Genomic DNA, 22,475 nt, shown 5'->3' with positions numbered 1-22,475 from the left:
TTACTCGTAGACGTCCAGGGCCCCGTTCCAAAAAGCGATCTTTAGCTAAGGTGATCGTTACTCCTTTGGCTAAGGTGATCATAACTCCCTTGGCTAAGGTGATCGTAACTATCTTGGCTAATTTTTATCGTAACTCCCTTGGCTTTTAATTTTTCCAGGTAAGACCGGATGTAGGTTTTACTTTTTCCTCGTAAGACTGGATAGGGGTTTTACTTTTTCCAGGTAAGACCAGGTATGAGGTTTTTATTTTTTCCAAGTAAGACCGGTTATGAGGTTTTACTTTTTCCTGGTAAGACCGGTTGTGAGGTTTTACTTTTTCCTGGTAAGACCGGTTATGAGGTTTTACATTTTCAGGTAAGACCGGCTATGAGGTTTTACTTTTACCTGGTAAGGCCGGGTATGAGGTTTTACTTTTTACTGGTAAGACGGGGTATGAGGTTTTACTTTTTCCTGGTACGACCATATCTGAGGTTTTACTTTTTCCTGGTAAGACTGAGTATGAGGTTTTACTTTTTCCTGGTAAGACTGGTTATGAAGTTTTACTTTTCCCTGGTAAGACCGGGTATGATGTGTAAAGCAGATCTCTGGTGTCCTCCGCCGTGCTATTGCTGGAATTTTGCTAAAAGTGGCGTAAAACCGTACTCACTCACTCACTTATTATGGATGACGAGAATGGAATCACAACCTCTTTGTCAGTTGTCAGGCACTGGTTGAAGGTGGTACATAGAAGGTAGCATGTTGTGGGTATAGATATATTTTACGAGCGCTTCTTTAGCCTGTGGTAACGCACTTCCATACATAATATTAAACAAATATTAATATTGTTTCTCCTCGATTTTATTCTAAATATATAAGCCCTCGGGGTCGGAATTGCCTTCGTCCAATCCCCCACAATCATGCAACTGTCTGTGTACTTTTGGAATCGGTTTGGAATCATCGACAGGGGAGGGATCTGGTTTCAAATTTGACAAGTAAGTTTAATGTATTTCTGCACCTTCTAAAAAATATGCGTACTCCTATTTGAAGGGAAATGTCTTTGGAAGTGAATCATGCTGTATTTGTCATTAGATCACGGCTCATGGACCTGCCTGAAGTATATAAAGCGCGAAGCAGATTTGGATCGGGGATCTGTTAGGAAGACACTGGACCGCCTCTGTGGTCTAGTGGTAGAGCGGAAGGTCCGGGGTTCGATTCACGGCTGCGTCATACCAAAAGACGTTACCCTGTCTGGCGCTCGGCATAAAGGGGCTAAACCAAGGACTGGTCGACTCGGTGTCAGTATACTGTGTCTGAGTGGGGTATTCATGTTAAACTGCGGCATGGTATCTCAGTGTGCTAGCACTATAAATCGGCATCAGTCCAGACTATTACAAAGCAGCCACACACACATACACGTGCATGAACGTCGCTATATAAGTGCAATAATTTTGGACGCGGAGTTATTATATACGTCAATACGGTATAAGCGTGTTCGTTAAAAACGTACAAAGAAAACACGCATGTAACATCAATGATGCAGATTAATTTAATAACAAACATCACTACAGCACTATGTCATCCATGTCAACGTCTGGGCAGAGTACATCGGTTACTCTTGGTTATCTTGATGAAAACTTATTTAAAGCAGCATCTTAGCAATAGGCCCGAGGAAAACCTCGAATTCTTCATCTTGAAAGTACTGGAAAAGACAAGTAAACGATGTTAGAGGGAGTGAGCTGGGTTTAACGCCGCTTTTAACACGGCGTGTCAGCTTAATGTGGGAGGAAAGCCCGAAGTGATGCAAGTCGTAGACGTTTACCACTTCGGTGAAACCCACGAGCATGGGTATGGTGCTGAAAAACCTAGAAACAATCGTGGAGAACCGGGATTCGAACCCGCAATCACAGGTTCCTGGCGTGCTCAAGGGACACAACTCTGCACAAAAAGCGGCATAATGCACGCAATTGCCAGTTGCACAGATTGGGTGTAACACATACATATAAACATATCTACATATATTAACATTTAGGTACATATATCTCATTTAGTTTTTAAAAAGCATGACGTGCAAAATTAATGAAACATCTCTGTTATCAACTACGATGCAAATTGTACATACACTGCGAAGCAAAAGAAAGTATACGCCCATATTTCATGGTGGCAAAGATGAAACAAACAAGAAAAAGTTATTCGATGGTCATGTATTTAATACGGGTGGCATTTATTGGTCAAATACAAGTTTCCAGAGCAAGTTACCAGACACAGCCGGTTAATTTGGTTTCTAGTCCAGCCGCCTAGTGCGCTGCAGTTCACAGCGCAGAGTTACGTCCCTTAGGCGTGTCAGGAAGCTATGATCATGGGTACGAATCCGAGATTTACCTGATTATGTATTTTGGTTTGTCAGCACCATACCCGTGCTCGTGACAAAAGTTTCACACCTGGCTATCGTCAGGCTTTACCTAAAAAATAATGTGGTATGTGGCGTTTCAACTCACTCACTCACTCACTCACTCACTCACTCACTCACTCACTCTTACCATGCTGTTGCAGATAGCGGGTGGGGAGAAGACACCAGATTCATCAGATGGTATTGGGGCAGCTACATTTCCAAAAAGCGTTGACTGGAGGTATTTGTCTGCAAAATATGTCATTAATCAACTGAGTCCACACTCGACAACACAGGTACTACGACATCATTCTGTTCCGATTAAATACCCTGGGACCATTCGCAACCAAAGCGAAGCAACGGAACACAAGATTTGTCTCGCCCATCGCTATAATTGATTTATCATCTATATACATTTTTTTTCAGCGGCATGACAGTTGACTTAGGAAAAAATACAAAGCTAGTATGGTAACAAATTGGTCCAGGGTGTTTAACATTAATAGAATGTTGATAGGTTGCTGACCTATTCTCTTGCCGGATCTTCACGGGTCATAGCATTCAGATTTATTGAAATATTATATTTAGTCTTATATATGTATGTATCTGAAGTCCAGAATCTGCAAACTTACAGAAGAAGGCAATGCTAGTTGCCGTCATTTGAATATGTCTGAATACTAATATTCCAAATATTTCTTCAACATAACATCTGACCTTGCCAATATATAGGCAAAAACATATTCCACCTTTCCGTTTGCGGATTTGGAAAATTACAATCTTTATGCTAGCTGCATACAAGGATTCATTCATCTATTTTACTCATACTTCAAACATCATCTCAATAGCAAATGGACCCACCCTACACCACCCATCCTCACTCACTCACTCACTCACTCACTCACTCACTCACTCACTGGTGAAGATCCGGGGTAGAATAGGTCTTCAGCAACCCATGCTTGACGTAAGATGCCATTAACGGGATCGGGTGGTCAGGTTCGCTGACTTGGTTGATGCAGACTCGATTATTTACAAACCGCCGTCATATGGCTGGAATATTGCTGATTGCGGCGTTAAATAACAACCGAACAAAAACTCACTCACTAACTCACCCAAGGCCCACCCTTCACCACTCACTCTCTCACCCACCCACCCACCCACCCACTCAAGACCCCCTTACACCACTCACTCACACGTGTATATATAAAACAATCAACAAACTTTGTCCGAGGCCGTATTCATAGGACATGACGGGGATGTTGCGGTCGCTGGTGACGGTGGCGACGACGCCTACTCTCCCCTTCCTTCTGTCGAACTCGCCAAAGTAAGCCTTGGCACTGATGGTCTTCTCGCCATTGACTGCGAACCCGAGCTGGACATCAAACAGAAACCTCGTTTTCTCTGAAACAGGAAATACCACCTTTTGTGAAACAGGATATGTCATTCATGAACAACAGCTTCTCTGAAACAGATTGTGTCATACAGAATAGACGTCTTTTATGAAATATTTTTGGCACACAGAAACAGCGCCTTCTCCGAAACAATCCACGACACAGAAACAGCGCCTTCTCTGAAACAATCGATAACATTCAGAAACAGCGCCTTCTCTGAAACAATCGATGACACACAGAAACAGCGCCTTCTCTCAAACAATCGATGACACACAGAAACAGCGCCTTCTCTGAAACAATCGATGACACACAGAAACAGCGCCTTCTCTCAAACAATCGATGACACACAGAAACAGCGCCTTCTCTGAAACAATCGATGACACACAGAAACAGCGCCTTATCTCAAACAATCGATGACACACAGAAACAGTGCCTTCTCTGAAACAATCGATGACACACAGAAACAGCGCCTTCTCTGAAACAATCGATGACACACAGAAACAGCGCCTTCTCTCAAACAATCGATGACATTCAGAAACATTCAGAAACAGCGCCTTCTCTCTAACAATCGATAACATTCAGAAACATTCAGAAACAGCGCCTTCTTAGAAAACATCGATGACACACAGAAACAGCACATTCTCTGAAACAGTATTTATCCGAGAACTTCGCTAGGCATGACTTTGTTGGAAATGATTAACAATTTATGTACAAAATTAAATTTGCTTCCCTAATAAACAGTGAGTGAGTGAGTAACTATTGCTCTAAGCCGCATCATCAATAGTGCAACTATTCGCGGCTAGAACTGTTTACGAGTTTCCTATATGTGAGTAGACAATGATAACACAGATCACTAACAGTTCAGTTAGATATCACAATAAACAGTAAAAGCTGACATTAAAAACTAAAATCCCTAAACAAATAGTACGATTAGTTTGAATGGTTATTTGCTTAAATGAACTCGCAGGCGTAATAATATCAAAGAAAGTATTTTTCAAATGACTCAAAAATCATAACTATATAAAGAACACGTAAAAAGAAATGCAAAGTGAATATACACAATATTTGTTTGTTTTCGTTATATGAGGAAAGATATCGCATCAAATACACGACGTTTTATCAAAGCTGTTGCCACATACCTGGTATGCAGACTTCTGGGAAACTTCGCTTGATCTCTTTGACTTTGCATGTGTTTTTCTTCTCGTTGATTATGTAGCGAACTCCCTGCACAGACAAACTGATATCTTCAGACTAGTCATTGGGAGAGGAAGGCTAGTCATTCGGAGAGGAAGGCTAGTCATTGGGAGAGGAAGACTAGTCTTTGGGAGAGGAAGGCTAAAAATTGGAAGAAGAAGACTAGTCATTGGGAGAGGAAGGCTATTCATTCGGAGAGGAAGGCTAGTCATTGGGAGAGGAAGACTAGTCTTTGGGAGAGGAAGGCTAAAAATTGGAAGAAGAAGACTAGTCATTGGGAGAGGAAGGCTAGTCATTGGGAGAGGAAGGCTAGTCATTGGAAGAGGAAGGCTAGTCATTGTGAGAGGAAGACTAGTCATTAGGAGAGGATGGCTATTCATTGGAAGAAGAACACTAGTCTATGGAAGAGGTAGACTAGTCATTGGGAGAGAATGACTAGTCACTGGAAGAAGAACACTAGTCTATGGAAGGAGAAGACTAGTCATTTGGAGAGGAAGGCTAGTCAGTGGGACTGGAAGGCTAATCAATGGGAGAGGAAGACTAGTCCCTAAGAGAGGAAGACTAGTCATTGGGAGAAGAACCAGTTTGGATTTAAAGGGGGAAAATACAGATAAAGAAAGTATTGATATGACTGGGTCTCTATACTAAACAAGCCTGCCGTGATCGAATCCCAGATTCAGCACATTAACCAATAATTATCCCTGGTCTGTTTCCACCATAACAGAAAACAATATGCGCTACTATAAGCATCCCCGTGCATCCATTGAATTATAGCTGTATTCTAAATAGCCTGGACCCAGCTCCATGATCGTTCGTTCAGCATCTCTGTCTCTCCTGTCACTGCCTCAGCACAGATCGTCTCTCGCTCACCCGAGTTATTTGATTGGCTGCGTCCTGTAATTCTAATCGGACGTCACACGTGCCCGTGAAAGAGAAAATTTGATGTAACGCCACTTTTAACAGTATTCCAGTTATATCACGGCGTGTCAGCTTCATGTGGGAGGAAAGCTCATAATGATGCAGGTCTCAGACGTTTACCACTTCGGTGAAACCCACGAGCACGGGTATGGTGCTGATGAACCTAGAAACATAATCGGGGCGAACCCACGACCGTAGTTTTCTGGCGTGCTCAAGGGACGCAACTCTGCACGGCGTATCAAACGACGGAACCACCCCTGTCCCCAGCAATGGTAGCGAATGCGCCCAGGGTATTTATCATGATACATTTGAGACATCATAGCCTAGAGTACCGTGGATAGACACATATGAGGTGTTCAGGTGGTCTAGCGGTATAACGTCCGCCCGGAAAGTGGAAGGTCCGGGGTTCGATCCCGGGAGCGTCACACTAAAAGACTTTTAAAGATGACACTTGTTGTTACCCTGTCTGGCGCTCGGCATTAAGGGGCTAAAACAAGGACTGGTCGGCTCGGAGTCAGTACACTGTGTCTGGGTGGGGTATTCATGTGAAACTGCGGCATTAAGCATTAAGGGGCTAAAACAAGGACTGGTCGGCTCAGAGTCAGTATACTGTGTCTGAGTGGGGTATACATTTCAAACTGCGACAAGGTACCTCAGTGGGCTAGCACTATACATCGGCATCAGTCTGGACTAGCACAACCAGCCACACACGCACAAACGTGCATGCACGTCGCTATATAAGTGCAATCATCTTGGACACCATTTCACCTCACCTCTGAGTTCGAATCCCATGTCATGAGTTTTGGCATGTTAACATCATACCAGTGTACGTGAATTTTGCAATATACGTTATGACGTTTAAGATCCCCATCATTTGGAGTTCTCCTCCCACTTTTAGCTGACATGCTGTCATTTAATTGACAAAATGTTCATAGCGGCGTTAAATAAGGACCGCTCATTCACTCAAATCCTGGCCATATGGGAATCTACGTGTATTAACCTTTGAACTAGCCACGGACCCCTTGATGTGTCATTGTCCCTTCACAACCCCTAACTCTGTAAGGCGCCGCAATTCGCTCTGCAGTTTGTGTCCCACAGGCCTGCCGGAGACCTATGGTCGTGGTTCGTATCCCTGGCTCCATATGATATCTTGTCGAATTTCTAGTGTAAGTATATTACCCTTGCTCGTGGATATCAGCAAAGTGTTTAAACGTCTATGACTTGTATCATTCGGATTGTCCTCAAGCCGGCATGTCTTGATATAACTTAATTGGTACTAAATAGTGTTCAGAGCATTGTGAATAACTCACTCACTCACTCACTCACTCATTCGATTCATTCATCTACTCTACTTTCAGCCTCATACTTCAAACATCATCTCAATAGCAAATGGACCCATCCTACACCACCCATCCTCCCTCCCTCCCTTCCTCCCTCACTCACTCACTCACTCACTCACTCACTCACTCTCCCACCCAACCACCCACTCACTCACTCACTCACTCACATACTACATGGTACCTACTGCTTTATAGTCGGTGATAATCTTGAAATCCGCTTCACGGTCTCCGACAGAAATGTTGGACAGAATTGCCGTCCTCTGGTTCTGTAAGTCGTAGTAGACGGTGTTGTGCCCCTGGGATGAAACAAAAGGAAAAGATATAATTGGAAAACAGTTGGTGCAGAAAATGTATGCTTTTAATCACCATCTCCAATGCATGAATCCTAAATACTACAGCATCAAACGGTATGATCTCATGTATAAGTGAGTGAGTGAGTGAGTATGGTTTAACGCCGCTTTTAACAATATTCCAGCGATATCACGGCGGGGGACACCAGAAATGGGCTTCACACATTGTACCCATGTCGGGAATCGAACCCGGGTCTTCGGCGTGACGAGCGAACGCTTTAACCACTAGGCTACCCGACCGCCGCTTCTCATGTATAAACTCATGCTATATGACTGTCTGTTCTTGCATGTAGATTCCTATTTACCCATTTCCCCGTGAAGATCCGGGGTAGAATAGGTCATCAGCAACCCATGCTGTACAAAGCGACTATGCTTGTCGCAAGAGGCGACTAACGGGATCGGGTGGTCAGGCTCGCTGACTCGGTGGATGCATGTCATGGTATCCCATTTCTGTGGATCGGTGCTCATGATGTCAATCACTGGATTTTCTGGTACAGACTCGATTATTCACAGATCGCCGTCATATAGCTGGGATATTGCAGAGTGCGGCGTTAAACAACAAACAAACAAACAACCACAACATTAAGGGAGGGCGTGGGTAGCCAAGAACCCCCAAGTTAATTAGGGTGGTCCTGTACTCACCCGACCCGTGAAGATTCCGGGGTAGAATAGGTCTTCAGCAACCCATGCTTGACGTAAAAGGCGACTATGCTTGTCGTAAAAGGCGACTAACGGGATCGGGTGGTCAGGCTCGCTGACTTGGTTGATACATGTCATCGATCCCAATTGCTCAATCACTGGTCCAGACTCGATTATTTACAGACCGCCGTCATATAGCTGGAATATTGCTGAGTGCGGCATAAAACAACCAACCAACCAACCAACCTTTACTCACCCTCTCTTTAAGCGGCTTGTAGTCCCCTTTGATACGAGGCAGGCCCAATCCAAAGGATCCCTCATCTGCTCTCCAAGATGGCGGGGCGCATTTCCTCTCAGCGACCGACACGCCGAAAACAGCAACGACAAACATCAACTTCAACATATTGAACGTGAACGTGTCCTCATTCAATAGTCAAGTCTGAAATCTCCCCGGCTAACCGGGTTTATATAGATTTCAGTCCAGTAACATGCCGTGATGAAGCAGCATTAGTCACCAAAATGTTGCCAAGTCCACGTTGATTGAATGGAATCTAGCGCAATATGATATCACAACTAATATAATAACGCGCTTCAGAGCTGACAATGTTTTCTAATGCAGTCCATTGTTGCTTTCATATGTTTCAAACAAATTAAATTTATTTTATGTCTTTAAAGATTTAATATTATTCCGTGTGACGGGAACAAAAGGGGATGTATCATGTTTCTCGCAGGGGAAATATACAGGTAATATGAACAGTGTGCAAATGATTTATCTTTGAAATTAGAGAGCGAGTAATTTTTTAACACCGCTTTGAACAATGTTTGAGTTATATCACGGTGTGGTTTGATGTGCGAGGAAAACCCTAAGTGATGTAGATCTAAGATGTTTGAGCAAGTCCCTTAGTGATGTGGATTTCAGGGCTATATAAATGTCCTTAGTATTCCTTATGATTATATTATGTTTAGCACTTTGTTGAAGTCCACGAGCAGGCTATGTTGTTTATAAACCTAGAATCATACAAAGGGCTAATCTGGAATTCGCACCCACAATCACAGGTGCCTGGGACGGCTAAGGGACGCAACCCTGCACAGCGAATTGCGGTGCCTTTGACGACTGGTCTAGTGGATAGAGCGTCTGACCGGAGAGCGGAAGGTCGTGGGTTCGATCCCCGGTCGCGTCATAGCAGTCAGTACAAGCAGCCACACATACACTCACCTCACCTCACCATCGACCCCCGATTGATCAATCAAGCGTTAATCTTAATCTTAAGGGGGAGGGAGGGGGGGGGGGGGGGGTGCGGCACAGGTGGCCAATTGCAAGTCGTCTAAGGCGCCGCAATTCACTATGCAGAGTTGCGTCCCTTTGGCACGCCAGAAACCTATGATTGTGGGTTCGAATTCCGGTTCGTCCCGACCATGTTTCTAGGTTTTCGTGGGTTTCACCGGGGTGGTAAACGCCTGAGACCTGCATCATTTCGGGCTTTCCTTTCACATTAAGCTGACACGCCGTGGTATAATATTTACTGTTAAAAGCGTGTTAAACCCAACTCACTCACTCACTGTCTTGAGCAGTCACAACAACCGAGGAAGCACGAATCATTGTAAAATTTGCTAACTATCATTCTACACGCTCTGTAAGAATTATAATATGATGAAGATGAGAACAGACACATTTGATAATTTAATGATTTTGATAATCTAACAGTTTACAAACTTTGAGACACAGTTTTTGACATCTGCATCCTGGAAACAGATACCTATGATATGTAATAACACATATTAGTCTTCTTCAGCAACAATTTGAATTAATATCATTCAAAAACATATCGTAACATAAATCATAAAGTACTCTATTCATTAAAAAAATGTTAATATCGTATATTTTCATTATAATAACGGTACATGTGATCGTAATTCGGTCATGTGATCATTGAACCCTTGTAGGGTCTGTCCCAAATTTTAATGAAAAATTATTAAGTTGTTTGTCTAAGACATCATCAGAAACGGAAACGTGACTTGATAGACGTTGATTGAACAGATATACAGAAACGCTAATAACTATGAAACTAATTTAGACATATATAGAGTTTTCAGACAGGAAACTGAATCAGGGCATTAATGTCTCCCCGCGCTTTTGATATATCCCACACTACGTACGTTGTATAAAAGCGCACCGATCTCCACTGATTTCCCAGACACCTCTGAAATCTCAACAATGTTGTTGTGCGCCGTTTTAGCCGTTGTGGTAGTCTCTGCAAATGGGTGTTGTGCCCCTGAGAGGTTCAGTGCCTACCAGTTGACGGCAGGCCTAGAGATGATCAAAGGTTCTCCAAAATCTGAAGTGGTAAGTTTCGTCCCTTTGATGTGTCCAGGATCTTATGATCGTGGGTTCGAATCCCAGATTTCCTTACGTTGCTAGCACCATACCTGTACTCATTGGTTTCACGAACGGGGATGGGGAATACGGAGGCGGGGAAGGGAGTCCAATCCTGTATGGCACTGCAAATGATTTTGTAGGATTACGTATTTTAGGGGCCCATGATGATCCGGGGTGGAACAGGTCTTTAGCAACCCAGGCTTGCCATAAAGGGTGACTATGCTTGTCGTAAGAGGCGACTAACGGGATCGGGTGGTAAGGCTCGCTGACTTGATTGATGCATGTCATCGCATCCCAATGGTGTGAATCGATGCTCATGATGACAATCACTGGATTGTCTGGTCCAGACTCGATTATGTACAGACCGCCGTCATATAGCTGGAATATTGCTGAGTGCGGCGTTAAACAACAAATAAACAAACAAACGTTTTTTAGGCGTCCAGAAGGCTGTAATCCTGGGTTCGAATTCCTGTTCGCCCTGATATGGTTTGTCGGCACTATATCCGTATTCCCGGGTTTCACAAAAGCGGGAAACGCCTAACATCTTCAATGATTTCCTTCCACATGATCTGACTGTTTGAAGGGTGAGAGTGATTTGAGTACATGTTGGGGCACGTCACAGCCATCGCCTAGATGGGGTTGGCGTTTGTAAATACTTGCCATGTTTCAGGGACTGTCCAAGTTCTTCCACGATGGTGCCACCGAGAGAACTGCAGTGGTGATCGAGTATGCCGCAGAGGGCGGACAGAATCGCATGAGGATTATATCGGATCACAGAAATGTAAGTGGAATTCGACACATCAGTTAAATGTTCTAAGGAGACAGTTGTATCGTGGTAAAATGTATACGTTGAAGTAGTATCAGCTACAGGTTCTAAGGAGACAGTTGTATCATGGTAAGATGTATACGTTGAAATATCAGGTAAAGGTTCTAAGGAGACAGTTGTATCGTGGTAAAATGTATACGTTGAAGTAGTATCAGCTACAGGTTCTAAGGAGACAGTTGTATCATGGTAAGATGTATACGTTGAAATATCAGGTAAAGGTTCTAAGGAGACAGTTGTATCATGGTAAGATGGAAAAGTTGAAGTATCAGGTAAAGGTTCTAAGGAGACAGTTGTATCGTGGTAAAATGTATACGCTGAAGTATCAGGTAAAGGTTCTAAGGAGACAGTTGTATCGTGGTAAGATGGATACGTTGAAGTATCAGGTAAAGGTTCTAAGGAGACAGTTGTATCGTGGTAAAATGTATACGCTGAAGTATCATGTAGAGGTTCTAAGGAGACAGCTGTATCGTGGTAAGATGTACACGTTGAAGTATCATGTAGAGGTTCTAAGGAGACAGTTGTATCGTGGTAAGATGTATACGCTGAAGTATCAGGTAAAGGTTCTAAGGAGACAGTTGTATCATGGTAAGATGTATACGTTGAAATATCAGGTAAAGGTTCTAAGGAGACAGTTGTATCATGGTAAGATGTATACGTTGAAGTATCAGGTAAAGGTTCTAAGGAGACAGTTGTATCGTGGTAAGATGGATACGTTGAAGTATCAGGTAAAGGTTCTAAGGAGAAAGCTGTATCGTGGTAAGATGTATACGCTGAAGTATCAGCTACAGGTTCTAAGGAGACAGCTGTATCGTGGTAAGATGTATACGTTGAAGTATCAGCTACAGGTTCTAAGGAGACAGTTGTATCGTGGTAAGATGGATACGTTGAAGTATCAGCTGCAGGGTCTGAGGAGACAGCTGTATCGTGGTAAGATGTATACGTTGAAGTATCATGTAGAGGTTCTAAGGAGACATTTGTATCGTGGTAAGATGGATACGTTGAAGTATCAGCTACAGGTTCTAAGGAGACAGTTGTATCGTGGTAAGATGGATACGTTGAAGTATCAGCTGCAGGGTCTGAGGAGACAGCTGTATCGTGGTAAGATGTACACGTTGAAGTATCATGTAGAGGTTCTAAGGAGACATTTGTATCGTGGTAAGATGGATACGTTGAAGTATCAGCTACAGGTTCTAAGGAGACAGTTGTATCGTGGTAAGATGGATACGTTGAAGTATCAGCTGCAGGGTCTGAGGAGACAGCTGTATCGTGGTAAGATGTATACGTTGAAGTATCAGCTACAGGTTCTAAGGAGACAGTTGTATCGTGGTAAGATGTATACGTTGAAGTATCAGCTACAGGTTCTAAGGAGACAGCTGTATCGTGGTAAGATGTATACGTTGAAGTATCAGCTGCAGGGTCCGAGGAGGCAATTGTTTCGTTGTCAGATATGTAGCTTACAAGATAAGAGCATATATTCAGTATATAACAACACATATGTCTTATCCTATAGGGCATCTATTTCATTGGTCTACCTTGATCAAATCTTTTACAATATGTCATGCCAAGTAGCATTGGAAAACATGAGTTGCAGCAACAGGAAGTTAAACAGATGCCGGGTGTTTCAGTTCTCATTTTCCTTCTCACATGTTTTTTCTTTTCAGAAGCGGCGCTACATAATCAACACTAAAACTAACGCCTGCACCGTAGAGACCATCAACTTGCCATTTCGTAGATTCTGTACAGGTAGTTCATTAAAATACAAAGAGGATATTTCATGTGTCGAGGGAAATATTATATTTTTGTGTCGTTGTCTACCGGAAATTATTTTTTTTCATTACAAATGTAAAACCTTGAAACGTAATTTCTCCCTACTTGACACGCAGGGACGTTTCACCACCCCTTGTAACGTAGTTCCGAGGTTTGCAGAATCTTAAAAAAATAAAACAAAGGTAATAAGGTCACTAAAATCCTTAATCATGCATTTGGATATGATTATATACAAAATAAACTTTAATATATAAAGCATTCTTGAAAGCTACGAGACCGCTGTTGGAAGCGTTTGAACACACGCTGTTCACGAAACAAAAATGGCGCTTTTCGAAACGAACAGTCTCGATTGAGGCTAGTTAATTTAGAGTTTATGGTGAAACATTTTCAAGAGAATAACAAACGGCCAAAAACGATATTAACTCCATAGATGATCATAATTATTTTGCCTTGTCAATGTGGAACTAACGTAAACAGGAAGTCAGTAGTTTGTATACGGGCCAGACACTTACGATAAAGGGAGACAATTTGCATGGAGGTAACTCTTGTATGACAATAATTCAATCAAAATGTTAAGTTCACAGCAGTGAAATGTCAAGTGACAGGTTCATAAAACGTTTGCACTCTTTTGTTATTAAATCCTACTTTCAAGCGTTAGCTTTCTTTCGACTTCTTTCAAGTTTACATTGGACTTTAAGGGGCGGTCGCGTAGCCTTGTGGTTAAAGCGTTCGCTCGTCACGCAGAAGACCCGGGTTCGATTCCCGACATGGGTACAATGTGTGAAGCCCATTTCTGGTGTCCCCCGCCGTGATATTGCTGGAATATTGCTAAAAGCAGCGTAAAACCATACTCACTCACATTGGACTTTAGATACGGAATAGATGAAGATCCAAACATGATACCCTTGAGGATCTGGGAAACGATAGGTCCTCAGCAACCCATCCTTGCCGTAAAAGGCGACTATGCTTGTCGTAAGAGGCGTCTAACAGGGTCGGGTGGTCGGGCTCGCTGACTTGGTTGAAACATGTCATCCTATTCAAACTGAGTGGAACAATGCTCATGATGTCAATCACTGGATTGTCATGTCCAGACTCGATTATTTACAGACTGCCGTTATATAGCTGGAATATTGTGCGGCGTTAAACAACAACCAAATAAAGTAACAAAAGTATTGACGATGAATCTTACATGTCATGAATCGTGCATGAAATCGTGGACAATTAACATGAATAAATGATGTCAACAACAAAAATGTATTTTTTTTTTAAATATATATATATCGTGCATGTGGGAGCCGGTATTCAATGATAACCTTTCCATCATGTTTCCAGATTCCTCCAGGCACTTGTTTGAGGTAAACCTGGGGTATGGAGACAATTCCCTGACAGCGCGTGCATTCTACAAGGAGATGGACTCTCAGGACGGCAGATACAAAGTCGGCCATGTTTTCCTTGTCAGTGACGCATGCATACCGTTACAGGGAGACAGCTTCGGTCTCGGCCAACGTAAGTCTTTGAAAAAGTAAATCCATTCGAATTTAAGCATATAATCTTCCCGAGGCAAAAGGGTCTACTATCCTTTTAATCAAAGCCTTGTTTCCACCCTTGCCACATCAAGCCTACTTTCCTGTGCGAAATACGATTGGACTATCGCACATATCGATAGTCCAATCAGAGAACGTTTCACAAAATCAACATCCACGACTTGTACACCTTTGTATGAAAGTGATTTACCGCTGCCTGTCTTTGTTGACACGAAAATCTTTTAAACCCACCAACGATTGACAATGCTTTTGTGACAGGTATGAAATCGCGAATGTTTTCGTTACCTAATCGACTAGGACGCCACTTATGGTAGTCGCCATGTTTGAGAAGCTATACGAGATAAGAAAAGCGATTTGATTGGATATCGCGTTTTCATTACAAGGGGCACGACTCGTGGTCTACATGAGATGGCGCCAGGGTCGAGTAAACTGGCCTTGATGTGGCAAGGGTAGAAACTAGGCTTTGATATAGGCTAGAGGACAGGCTTGTCTCGGGAAGATGACGTGAAGTGGAAGTGAAGTGCTTGTGTAGCATTTGTTGTTGTTGTTGTTGTTGTTGTTGTTGTTGTTGTTGTTGTTGTTGTTGTTGCTGCTGCTGCTAAACACAACTCATATGTTGTCATCAGAACAGAACAGGAGCATAACTTTATTAAACCCATAACAAATACAACTTGATGACGGGGCAGGGTTTGTTCGACGATTGAACACATTTCATGATAATATCACATAATGTGCTTCTTGTGTTCATGAGTCCGAGTGTTGTGCGTTGATAAAGAGATTGTGCGTGTCCTGAACAGTAAGTGAGTGAGTTGGGTTTAACGCCGCTTTTAAAGGTATTCCGGTATGGCGTGTCATCTTAATGTGGGAGGAAAGCCCGAGGTGATGCCTGTTTTAGTAAGTGAGCGGGTATGGTTTTACGCCGCTTTTAGCAATATTCCAGCAACATCACGGTGGTGGACACCAGAAATGGGCTTCACACACTGTACCCATGTTGGGAATCGATCCCGGGTCTTCGGCGTGACGAGCGAACGCTTTAACTACTAGGCTACCCGACCGCCCCGATGACTGTCTTAGACGTTTACTCCTTCGATGAAACCCACGAGTACGGGTACGATGCTGACAAACCTAGAAACATAAAAGGGGTGAACCGGGATTCGAACCCACAATCGTAGGTTTCAGGCATGGCCAAGAGGCTTCTCCACAGCGAATCGCGGCGCCTAGACGACTGGTCCATACGTTCCCCCCTCCTGAACAGACGAAACCAAACTAGTATCTGCTTCCTCAACGTGAACAAGAATACTATGATCGTGTTCCACAAATACGCTTGTCAACAAGACACATGTCAGTAATCTTTTAAAAATCGAGATGGTCTGATTGGTAAGTAGAAAATATGAAACCCCTGTTTCTTTACTATGGAATACTGTAAGTGTCATTCTCACGATATCAGCCCGACATTTGGGAACAAGCTAAATGTGATTCTACCTCTCATATCACATGCATTTGCTTCAAATAAAATGGCGTCGCCGAAAGAAAACGATCTGATCGATAAGTAAGATCCATATTTTAATAAAACGGGTCTAACTTCGCGAAATGCATCAAATCACGTGAGCACCTTGACTGAAAACATGGAAGATTAAGAAAATATCTGTTGACGCTAAGTTGACGGTACAAATGCTTTGCAAATACTGCAATCGACCGAAGCCGCACGGCAGTTTACGAACCGGATGTCGATTTTATTAGGCGATTTTGATTGGACTATGCATTGACTCGTTAGTCCAGCCAAAATATAACTCCATAATACCAGCTTTGTTCGGCAAGGGTGGAAACTGGACTTTCATGGTAAGTTAACTCCCTTGCCTTGGGAAGATGCGTCACAGAGCCTGACAACCCGTCTGTGACGACAAGCATACTTGGGTTCTTGGGACCTATTTGTAACCCACGGGGAAAGGGGTATATGGACAAGGTTGAAATATTTTGTCGCATGTTCTTTTGCGTCTGCGGTAGACTGGTATTGACAAGCATGGGTTCAAAGAACGTATCCTTACCCCAAATCCCCACGTGGTGCCACGATTAAAAATGCTTAACTTGATCGTGGATGGGGATTATATCAGAGGGCATATAAATATTTTATTGCATGTTATTTTGCCTCCACAGTGAACTTTCTGTTAGCGACTGGCTGGGGGTCGCTCAGTACCGACTTTGATGACTCCGTGTTCGATCCTCCACCCACCTGCCCTACGCTAACCTGTTCTCAGGTAAGTTAAATTAACTTTGACATTACACGTGTATTGACATTAAAGTTGACGTAAATGAATATTGCCATTAAGGGAGCACTGGCAATAAAGCTAACACTAAAGGAGTATTCATTTTCAAACTGACAATAAATGAGTACTGTCATAAAAGTTGACATTAAACGAGTATTGACATTAAAGTTGACGTTAATGAATATTGACATTAAGGGAGCACTGGCAATAAAACTAACATGAAAGGACTATTCATTTTCAAACTGACAATGAATGAGTACTGTCATAAAAGTTGACATTAAACGAGTATTGACATTAAAGTTGACGTTAATGAATATTGACATTAAAGCAGCACTGGCAATAAAACTAACACTAAAGGTGTATTGATTTAAAAGTGACAATAAATGAGTACTGTCATAAAAGTTGACATTAAATGAGTATTGACATTAAATTGACTTCACATGTGCAGTGATAATACAACTGACATTTAAAGGGTCTTGACATTCAGGGGGTATTAACATTAAACTTGACAGTAAATTAATATTGACATTGAATTTTTACTGACCTTATATGAATATTGGCAGTGACAGTATCACTTGAAAATTGAATTTGACCAAAAGAATTACAACCGTTATCAAAACGTTACAAGGCTGAAAACAGTCGCCTAAACACTGCAGACTTAAGGTCCAAAACACAACCATGATACCCGTATTAAATACATCACCATCGATTAACCATTTCTTGTTTGTTTCGTTGTTAGCCAGCATCCAACATTGGTGTTTTCTTTATATTGCCCGGCAGTACGATTCGACTAGTTCGAGTCAAGAATATGTATTCTAATAATAACTGGAATATAATACATTTATTATATAAGGAGAATGCGTTGAATAGAAACTTACGTAAATGCTTCCGGGTCAAAAAAGTTTCCGGAGGAAAGAATATTCATGTAGGAAATTATAAGTGTTGGATCGATACTGGCTGTGGAAAAAGCGAGTTTGGTTTTCGGCCCTTTGGGCAATATTCCAGCAATATCACAGCGGAGGACACCAGAAATGGGCTTCACACATTGTACCCATGTCGGGAATCGAACCCTGGTCTTCGGCGTAACCAGTAGGCTACCCGACTGCCGCTGTGGAAATACCATACCTAGGATATTACCTTCTCCAGAATACTTTCGCCAGCGGGAATAAATATCCTATTACAGTTATACCTGTTTGACTCCGCTCGATAGTTTTATTTCATTTCTCTTTACAGAAAGATGATGTGAATATTTTTGAAATCATTCGGAACAAGGGCGCCCTGAAGTATGGGAAGCTGTAACCGCCTACTACACATATTGAATCGTCAACGACGTCACAGAATGTTTACAACGTGATCCTGGTCACCAGAAATAGCAAGAACGACAACATTAATGTACCTGACCTGATTCATCTGTAAACGCTCTTTCATATACAGTAAACTACGGTTATACCGAACTCGAGGGGACCACTAATTTTAGTTCGTAATAACCGTAGTTCGTTATAAGCATACATACAGCATATCTACAACAAATGGTCGGGACTAAAAACTAAGTTTGTTATATCCGTCAGTTCGTTATAAGCGTGTTCGTTATAAACGTAGTTTATTGTAGTTGATGATGGGCAAAATATGAACGTTGAACGTCCCTCTCGCTGTACTATGTCATCTATGTCAATGTTGTTGCAGAATAAACAGTTAAGCATTTCGAGTTGTTTTAGTTGCAGAGGGAGGGGGGGATACCAGTTACATCACGGCGTGTCAGCTTGATGTGGGAAAGGGGGACACGGGTGGCCCAGTCGTCTAAGGCGCCGCGATTCGCTGTGCAGAGTTGCGTTCCTTGGGCACGCCAGAAACCTATGATTGTGGGTTCGAATCCCCGTTCGCCCCAATTATGTTTCTAGGTTTGTCAGCACCACACCCGTGCTCGTGGGTTTCACCGAAGTGGTAAACGTCTGAGACCTGCACAACTTCGGGCTTTCCTCCCACATTAAGCTGACACGCCGTGATATAACTGGAATAATGTTAAAAGCGGCGTTAAACCCAACACACTCACTCACTCACTGATGTGGGAAAGCCTGAAGTGATGCAGGTCTTCGAGGTTTGCGACTTTGGTGACACCCACGAGAACGAGTATGGTGCTAATCAACCTAGAAACCTAATCGGGGCGAACCGGGGTTCGGACCCACGATCATCGGTTCCTGGCGTGCCCAAAGGACGTTACTCTGCACAGCGGTTTGCTGCGCCTTATGCGACGTGGCCACTCCTGCCCCCTTTAAGTCATAGAATATTGGACGGATGTGATAAATTCATGCATAGAGTTGGTCTACTGCACATATGCACGTTGAACGGATTTGATTAAACCATGCAGATCAAAACGTGTAGAGTATGAAACAAACAGAGCAAGCATGGAAAAACAATACAGGGATAAAAAACTAAACGACAAAAGAAACGCAAATAATACATGTTGGTACTTGATGTCTCTCAGTTACATTCATTGTCCAATCGCTCAAACAGCTCACATTACGAAATGTTGACGAGCACGCCATTCAAAAACACAAGGTGCACGACATGTCCCTGCAAGCAAATTCTTTTAAAGCTTTTCAGGCTCGGCATTAAGGAGATCAACAAGGACTGGTCGGCTCGGAGTCAGTATACTGAGTGTCTGAGTGGGGTATTCATTTTAAACGGCGGCATGCTATCTCAGTAGGTTATCACTACAAAATCGGCATTATTCCGGTCTTGTACACACACGTGCGTGCACGTCGCTATGTTAGTGCAATAATCTTTCATCTCACCACACCTTGATACTATATGCTACGTTTGTGGCGTGACATATTCGCTGAGTTGTGGCAGGGCATGCAGAAATACAAGTACAGTACAAATACTTAAAAGCAGACCCGTGAAGATCCGGGGTAGAATAGGTCTTCAGCAACCCATGCTTGCCGTAGGGCGACTATGCTAGACCGCCGTCATATAGCTGGAATGTGGCAAAATATAAGCGCTGAAGACTTCACGTTTGTCTTTAGTCACACTGGAAGTCCATCCAAAATCACCTCAAGCTGCAATATTTGAGGAGTTCCGGTCCAGACCGAGAAAGAACTAACATGGTCTGCTATGCACTTTGTTCATATATACCCAAATAGCACTGCCATAGTGTTATAGGCTGCGCCAGTGATTCATATAGTTTTGAGAATATAACAGTGAGTGAGTTTGGTTTTACGCCGCTTTTAGCAATATTCCAGCAATATCACGGCGGGGGAAAACCAGAAATGGGCTTCACACATTGTACCAATGTCGGGATTCGAACCCGGGTCTTCGGCGTGACAAGCAAACGCCTTAACCACTAGGCTACCCGACCGCCCCGGGAATATAACAGAGGAAACACCTGAGTCAAACTACGTAGCACATGGTGCACCTAGTGCCGATTTCCCCAGCTTATATATTGTAACTGTAAATCTAAATGTTCATTAAACCATAGCCCAAAATATTTATAGTTAATTGAATAATCAATATTCACCTCGCCTATGGTGAAAGTATATTGAGAACGAAGCACTGTTTTCGATCTCTGACAAAAACAGAGTTGATTGTACATTCCGACAATAGCCGAGCATTCGTCCAGGAATCACTATCCGGGGTCGACTAGGCCTTCAGCAACCCATGCTTGCTGTTAAAGGCGACTATGCTTATCGTAAAAGGCGACTATGCTTGTCGTAAGAGGTGACTAACGGGATCGGGTGGTCAGGCTCGCTGACTTGGTTGATGCATGTCATCGATCCCAATTACGTGGATCGATGCTCATGATATTAATCAATGGATTGTCTGGTCCAGACTCGATTATTTACAGACCGCCGTCATATAGCTGGAATATTGCTGAGTGCGGCGTTTAACAAACCAACCAACCAACTGGTCATTGAAAACAATAGCTGTCGGAAATACATGTACGTTGATCATGACAAAATTTAGGTAACCTTAACCAGTATACAATAATCGTGTAATTGAAAAAAATATTTGTCCTGGCTTACAACTGGAGGTTATTGGACTTTCCGCACTTACTGAACTGAGTCAGCTAACCGCGTCACCATCGATAATGCACGAGTAGTATACAATGTTTGGTTAGCCTCAGAGGACAAAAACTGGATTGCAGGATGCTATCGATTAGTTATTTGTGATGAAGAAGGTCATCTCCAAATGACGTTCCCGTCATCGCTTTAAATCAATAACGCAGCCATCCTTCAACGTTTTCTGGTCCATATATTTGTTATATTGTTTAAGCCTAAACAATGAAGACAATGTGATGTTGGATAGTTGGTCTCCAAGTTCCTTAAGTGTTTTGATGTCCACTGCTGGATACTGTGAAATACATTGACCATTTTGAAGAAGGCTGCTTTAAGTGTTTACAGTATCTAAAGCAATTTAATATATGACTCAATGGCCTGTCACTTCGGAGTTCTCTAAAGTAAAACCTTGATAATCCAGAGGGAATCATCTGGATTGATGTCATGAGTTTCTTGTTTAAATAACGATGCATACCGACTAATGCCGCCATATTGATATGCTGGCATTACTACAGGAGAGGATATCAGAAATCATTAATTAATGTCACAACGCGTTTAAAGATTGGCGGTATACGACAGGCACAGCTGCCAACATCTGTTTCCTACACAACCTAAAAATTGAATCGATGCATATTTTGTCTATCCCATAATCGCTGTGGCTCATTACTACGTAACACAACGATCACGAGTGACGTCATCCGGCTGACTGTTTTCTACTCATACATAATGCAACTCTCCACCACCAAAGACAGCTGTATCTGTTGATTGTCAAGGCGGTGATCAAAATGCAAACTACCTGACATATAACAGCTTTTATTAAATACTCTAAAACCATAACGTTTCTACACAGACGTAGGCGACTTCAACTGAAACTCGAGAAATGTATCAATGAATTACAGACACATACACACTCGCAGACACCCACCCACACACAGACACACCCACACACCACGTAGACACAAACACAAAGACACACCCACACACGCAGACACACAGAGACCAACAGGGACACACACAGCAGTACTCCATTCTGTAAGCAGAGTGAGTGAGTGAGTATGGTTTTACGCTGCTTTTAGCAATATTCCAGAAATATCACGGCGGGGGACACCAGAAATGGGCTTCACACATTGTACCCATGTCGGGAATCAAACCCGGGTCTTCGGCGTGACGAGCGAACGCTTTAACCACTAGGCTACCCGACGGTCCCTCTGTAAGCAGAAGTGGGGGGTCAGTTTTAATGAGCGAGGGAGAGAGAGAGGGGGGGGGGGGGGGAGAGAGAGAGGACACAAACAGACAAAAACACACACGCACGCACGCTCGCACACACACACACACACACACACACACACACACAGACACACACACACGCACGCACGCACGCACGCACGCACGCACGCACGCACGCACGCACGCACGCACGCACACACACACACATAAGTCGGACAAACCTGTCC

The 22,475-nt window shown here is 43.0% G+C and overlaps 2 protein-coding genes across 2 annotated transcripts; one reads left to right on the top strand and one right to left on the bottom strand.

Moving 5' to 3' along the window:
- Window positions 1-1,568: 1,568 nt before the first annotated feature.
- Window positions 1,569-8,594, bottom strand: LOC139460732 (uncharacterized). Its single transcript, XM_071242210.1, has 6 exons — window positions 8,448-8,594; window positions 7,388-7,498; window positions 4,890-4,974; window positions 3,581-3,760; window positions 2,517-2,614; window positions 1,569-1,678 (listed from the first exon to the last, which is right to left on the bottom strand). The coding sequence occupies exons 1-6, from the start codon at window positions 8,592-8,594 to the stop codon at window positions 1,619-1,621; spliced, it is 681 nt and encodes a 226-aa protein (XP_071098311.1). The 3' UTR covers window positions 1,569-1,618.
- Window positions 8,595-10,406: 1,812 nt separating this feature from the next.
- LOC139460870 (uncharacterized) lies at window positions 10,407-18,268 on the top strand. The gene is made up of 6 exons (XM_071242345.1): window positions 10,407-10,535; window positions 11,239-11,349; window positions 13,056-13,137; window positions 14,494-14,667; window positions 16,860-16,960; window positions 18,203-18,268. Exons 1-6 carry the CDS (start codon window positions 10,407-10,409, stop codon window positions 18,266-18,268), a joined length of 663 nt encoding a protein of 220 aa, XP_071098446.1.
- Window positions 18,269-22,475: the final 4,207 nt, after the last annotated feature.

Source organism: Haliotis cracherodii, unplaced genomic scaffold (genome assembly GCF_022045235.1).
Source record: "Haliotis cracherodii isolate W230 unplaced genomic scaffold, xgHalCrac1.p SCAF_14, whole genome shotgun sequence".
In the NCBI taxonomy this organism is placed as follows: domain Eukaryota; kingdom Metazoa; phylum Mollusca; class Gastropoda; order Lepetellida; family Haliotidae; genus Haliotis; species Haliotis cracherodii.
Note: the sequence above shows the minus strand (reverse complement) of the source record. Positions and strands in the feature narration are given on the sequence as shown.

What these genes read in the sequence shown, in the direction of transcription:
- LOC139460732 (XM_071242210.1), bottom strand. Translation starts at nt 8,594, where the DNA reads ATGTTGAAGTTGATGTTTGTCGTTGCTGTTTTCGGCGTGTCGGTCGCT. An exon ending in ACAAGCCGCTTAAAGAGAGG is followed by an intron (nt 7,499 to 8,447) that starts GTGAGTAAAGGT and finishes GTTTCATCCCAG; the next exon opens with GGGCACAACACCGTCTACTA. An exon ending in TGAATACGGCCTCGGACAAA is followed by an intron (nt 2,615 to 3,580) that starts GTTTGTTGATTG and finishes CATATTTTGCAG; the next exon opens with ACAAATACCTCCAGTCAACG.
- LOC139460870 (XM_071242345.1), top strand. Translation starts at nt 10,407, where the DNA reads ATGTTGTTGTGCGCCGTTTTAGCCGTTGTGGTAGTCTCTGCAAATGGG. An exon ending in TTATATCGGATCACAGAAAT is followed by an intron (nt 11,350 to 13,055) that starts GTAAGTGGAATT and finishes TTTTCTTTTCAG; the next exon opens with AAGCGGCGCTACATAATCAA. An exon ending in CAGCTTCGGTCTCGGCCAAC is followed by an intron (nt 14,668 to 16,859) that starts GTAAGTCTTTGA and finishes TTGCCTCCACAG; the next exon opens with TGAACTTTCTGTTAGCGACT.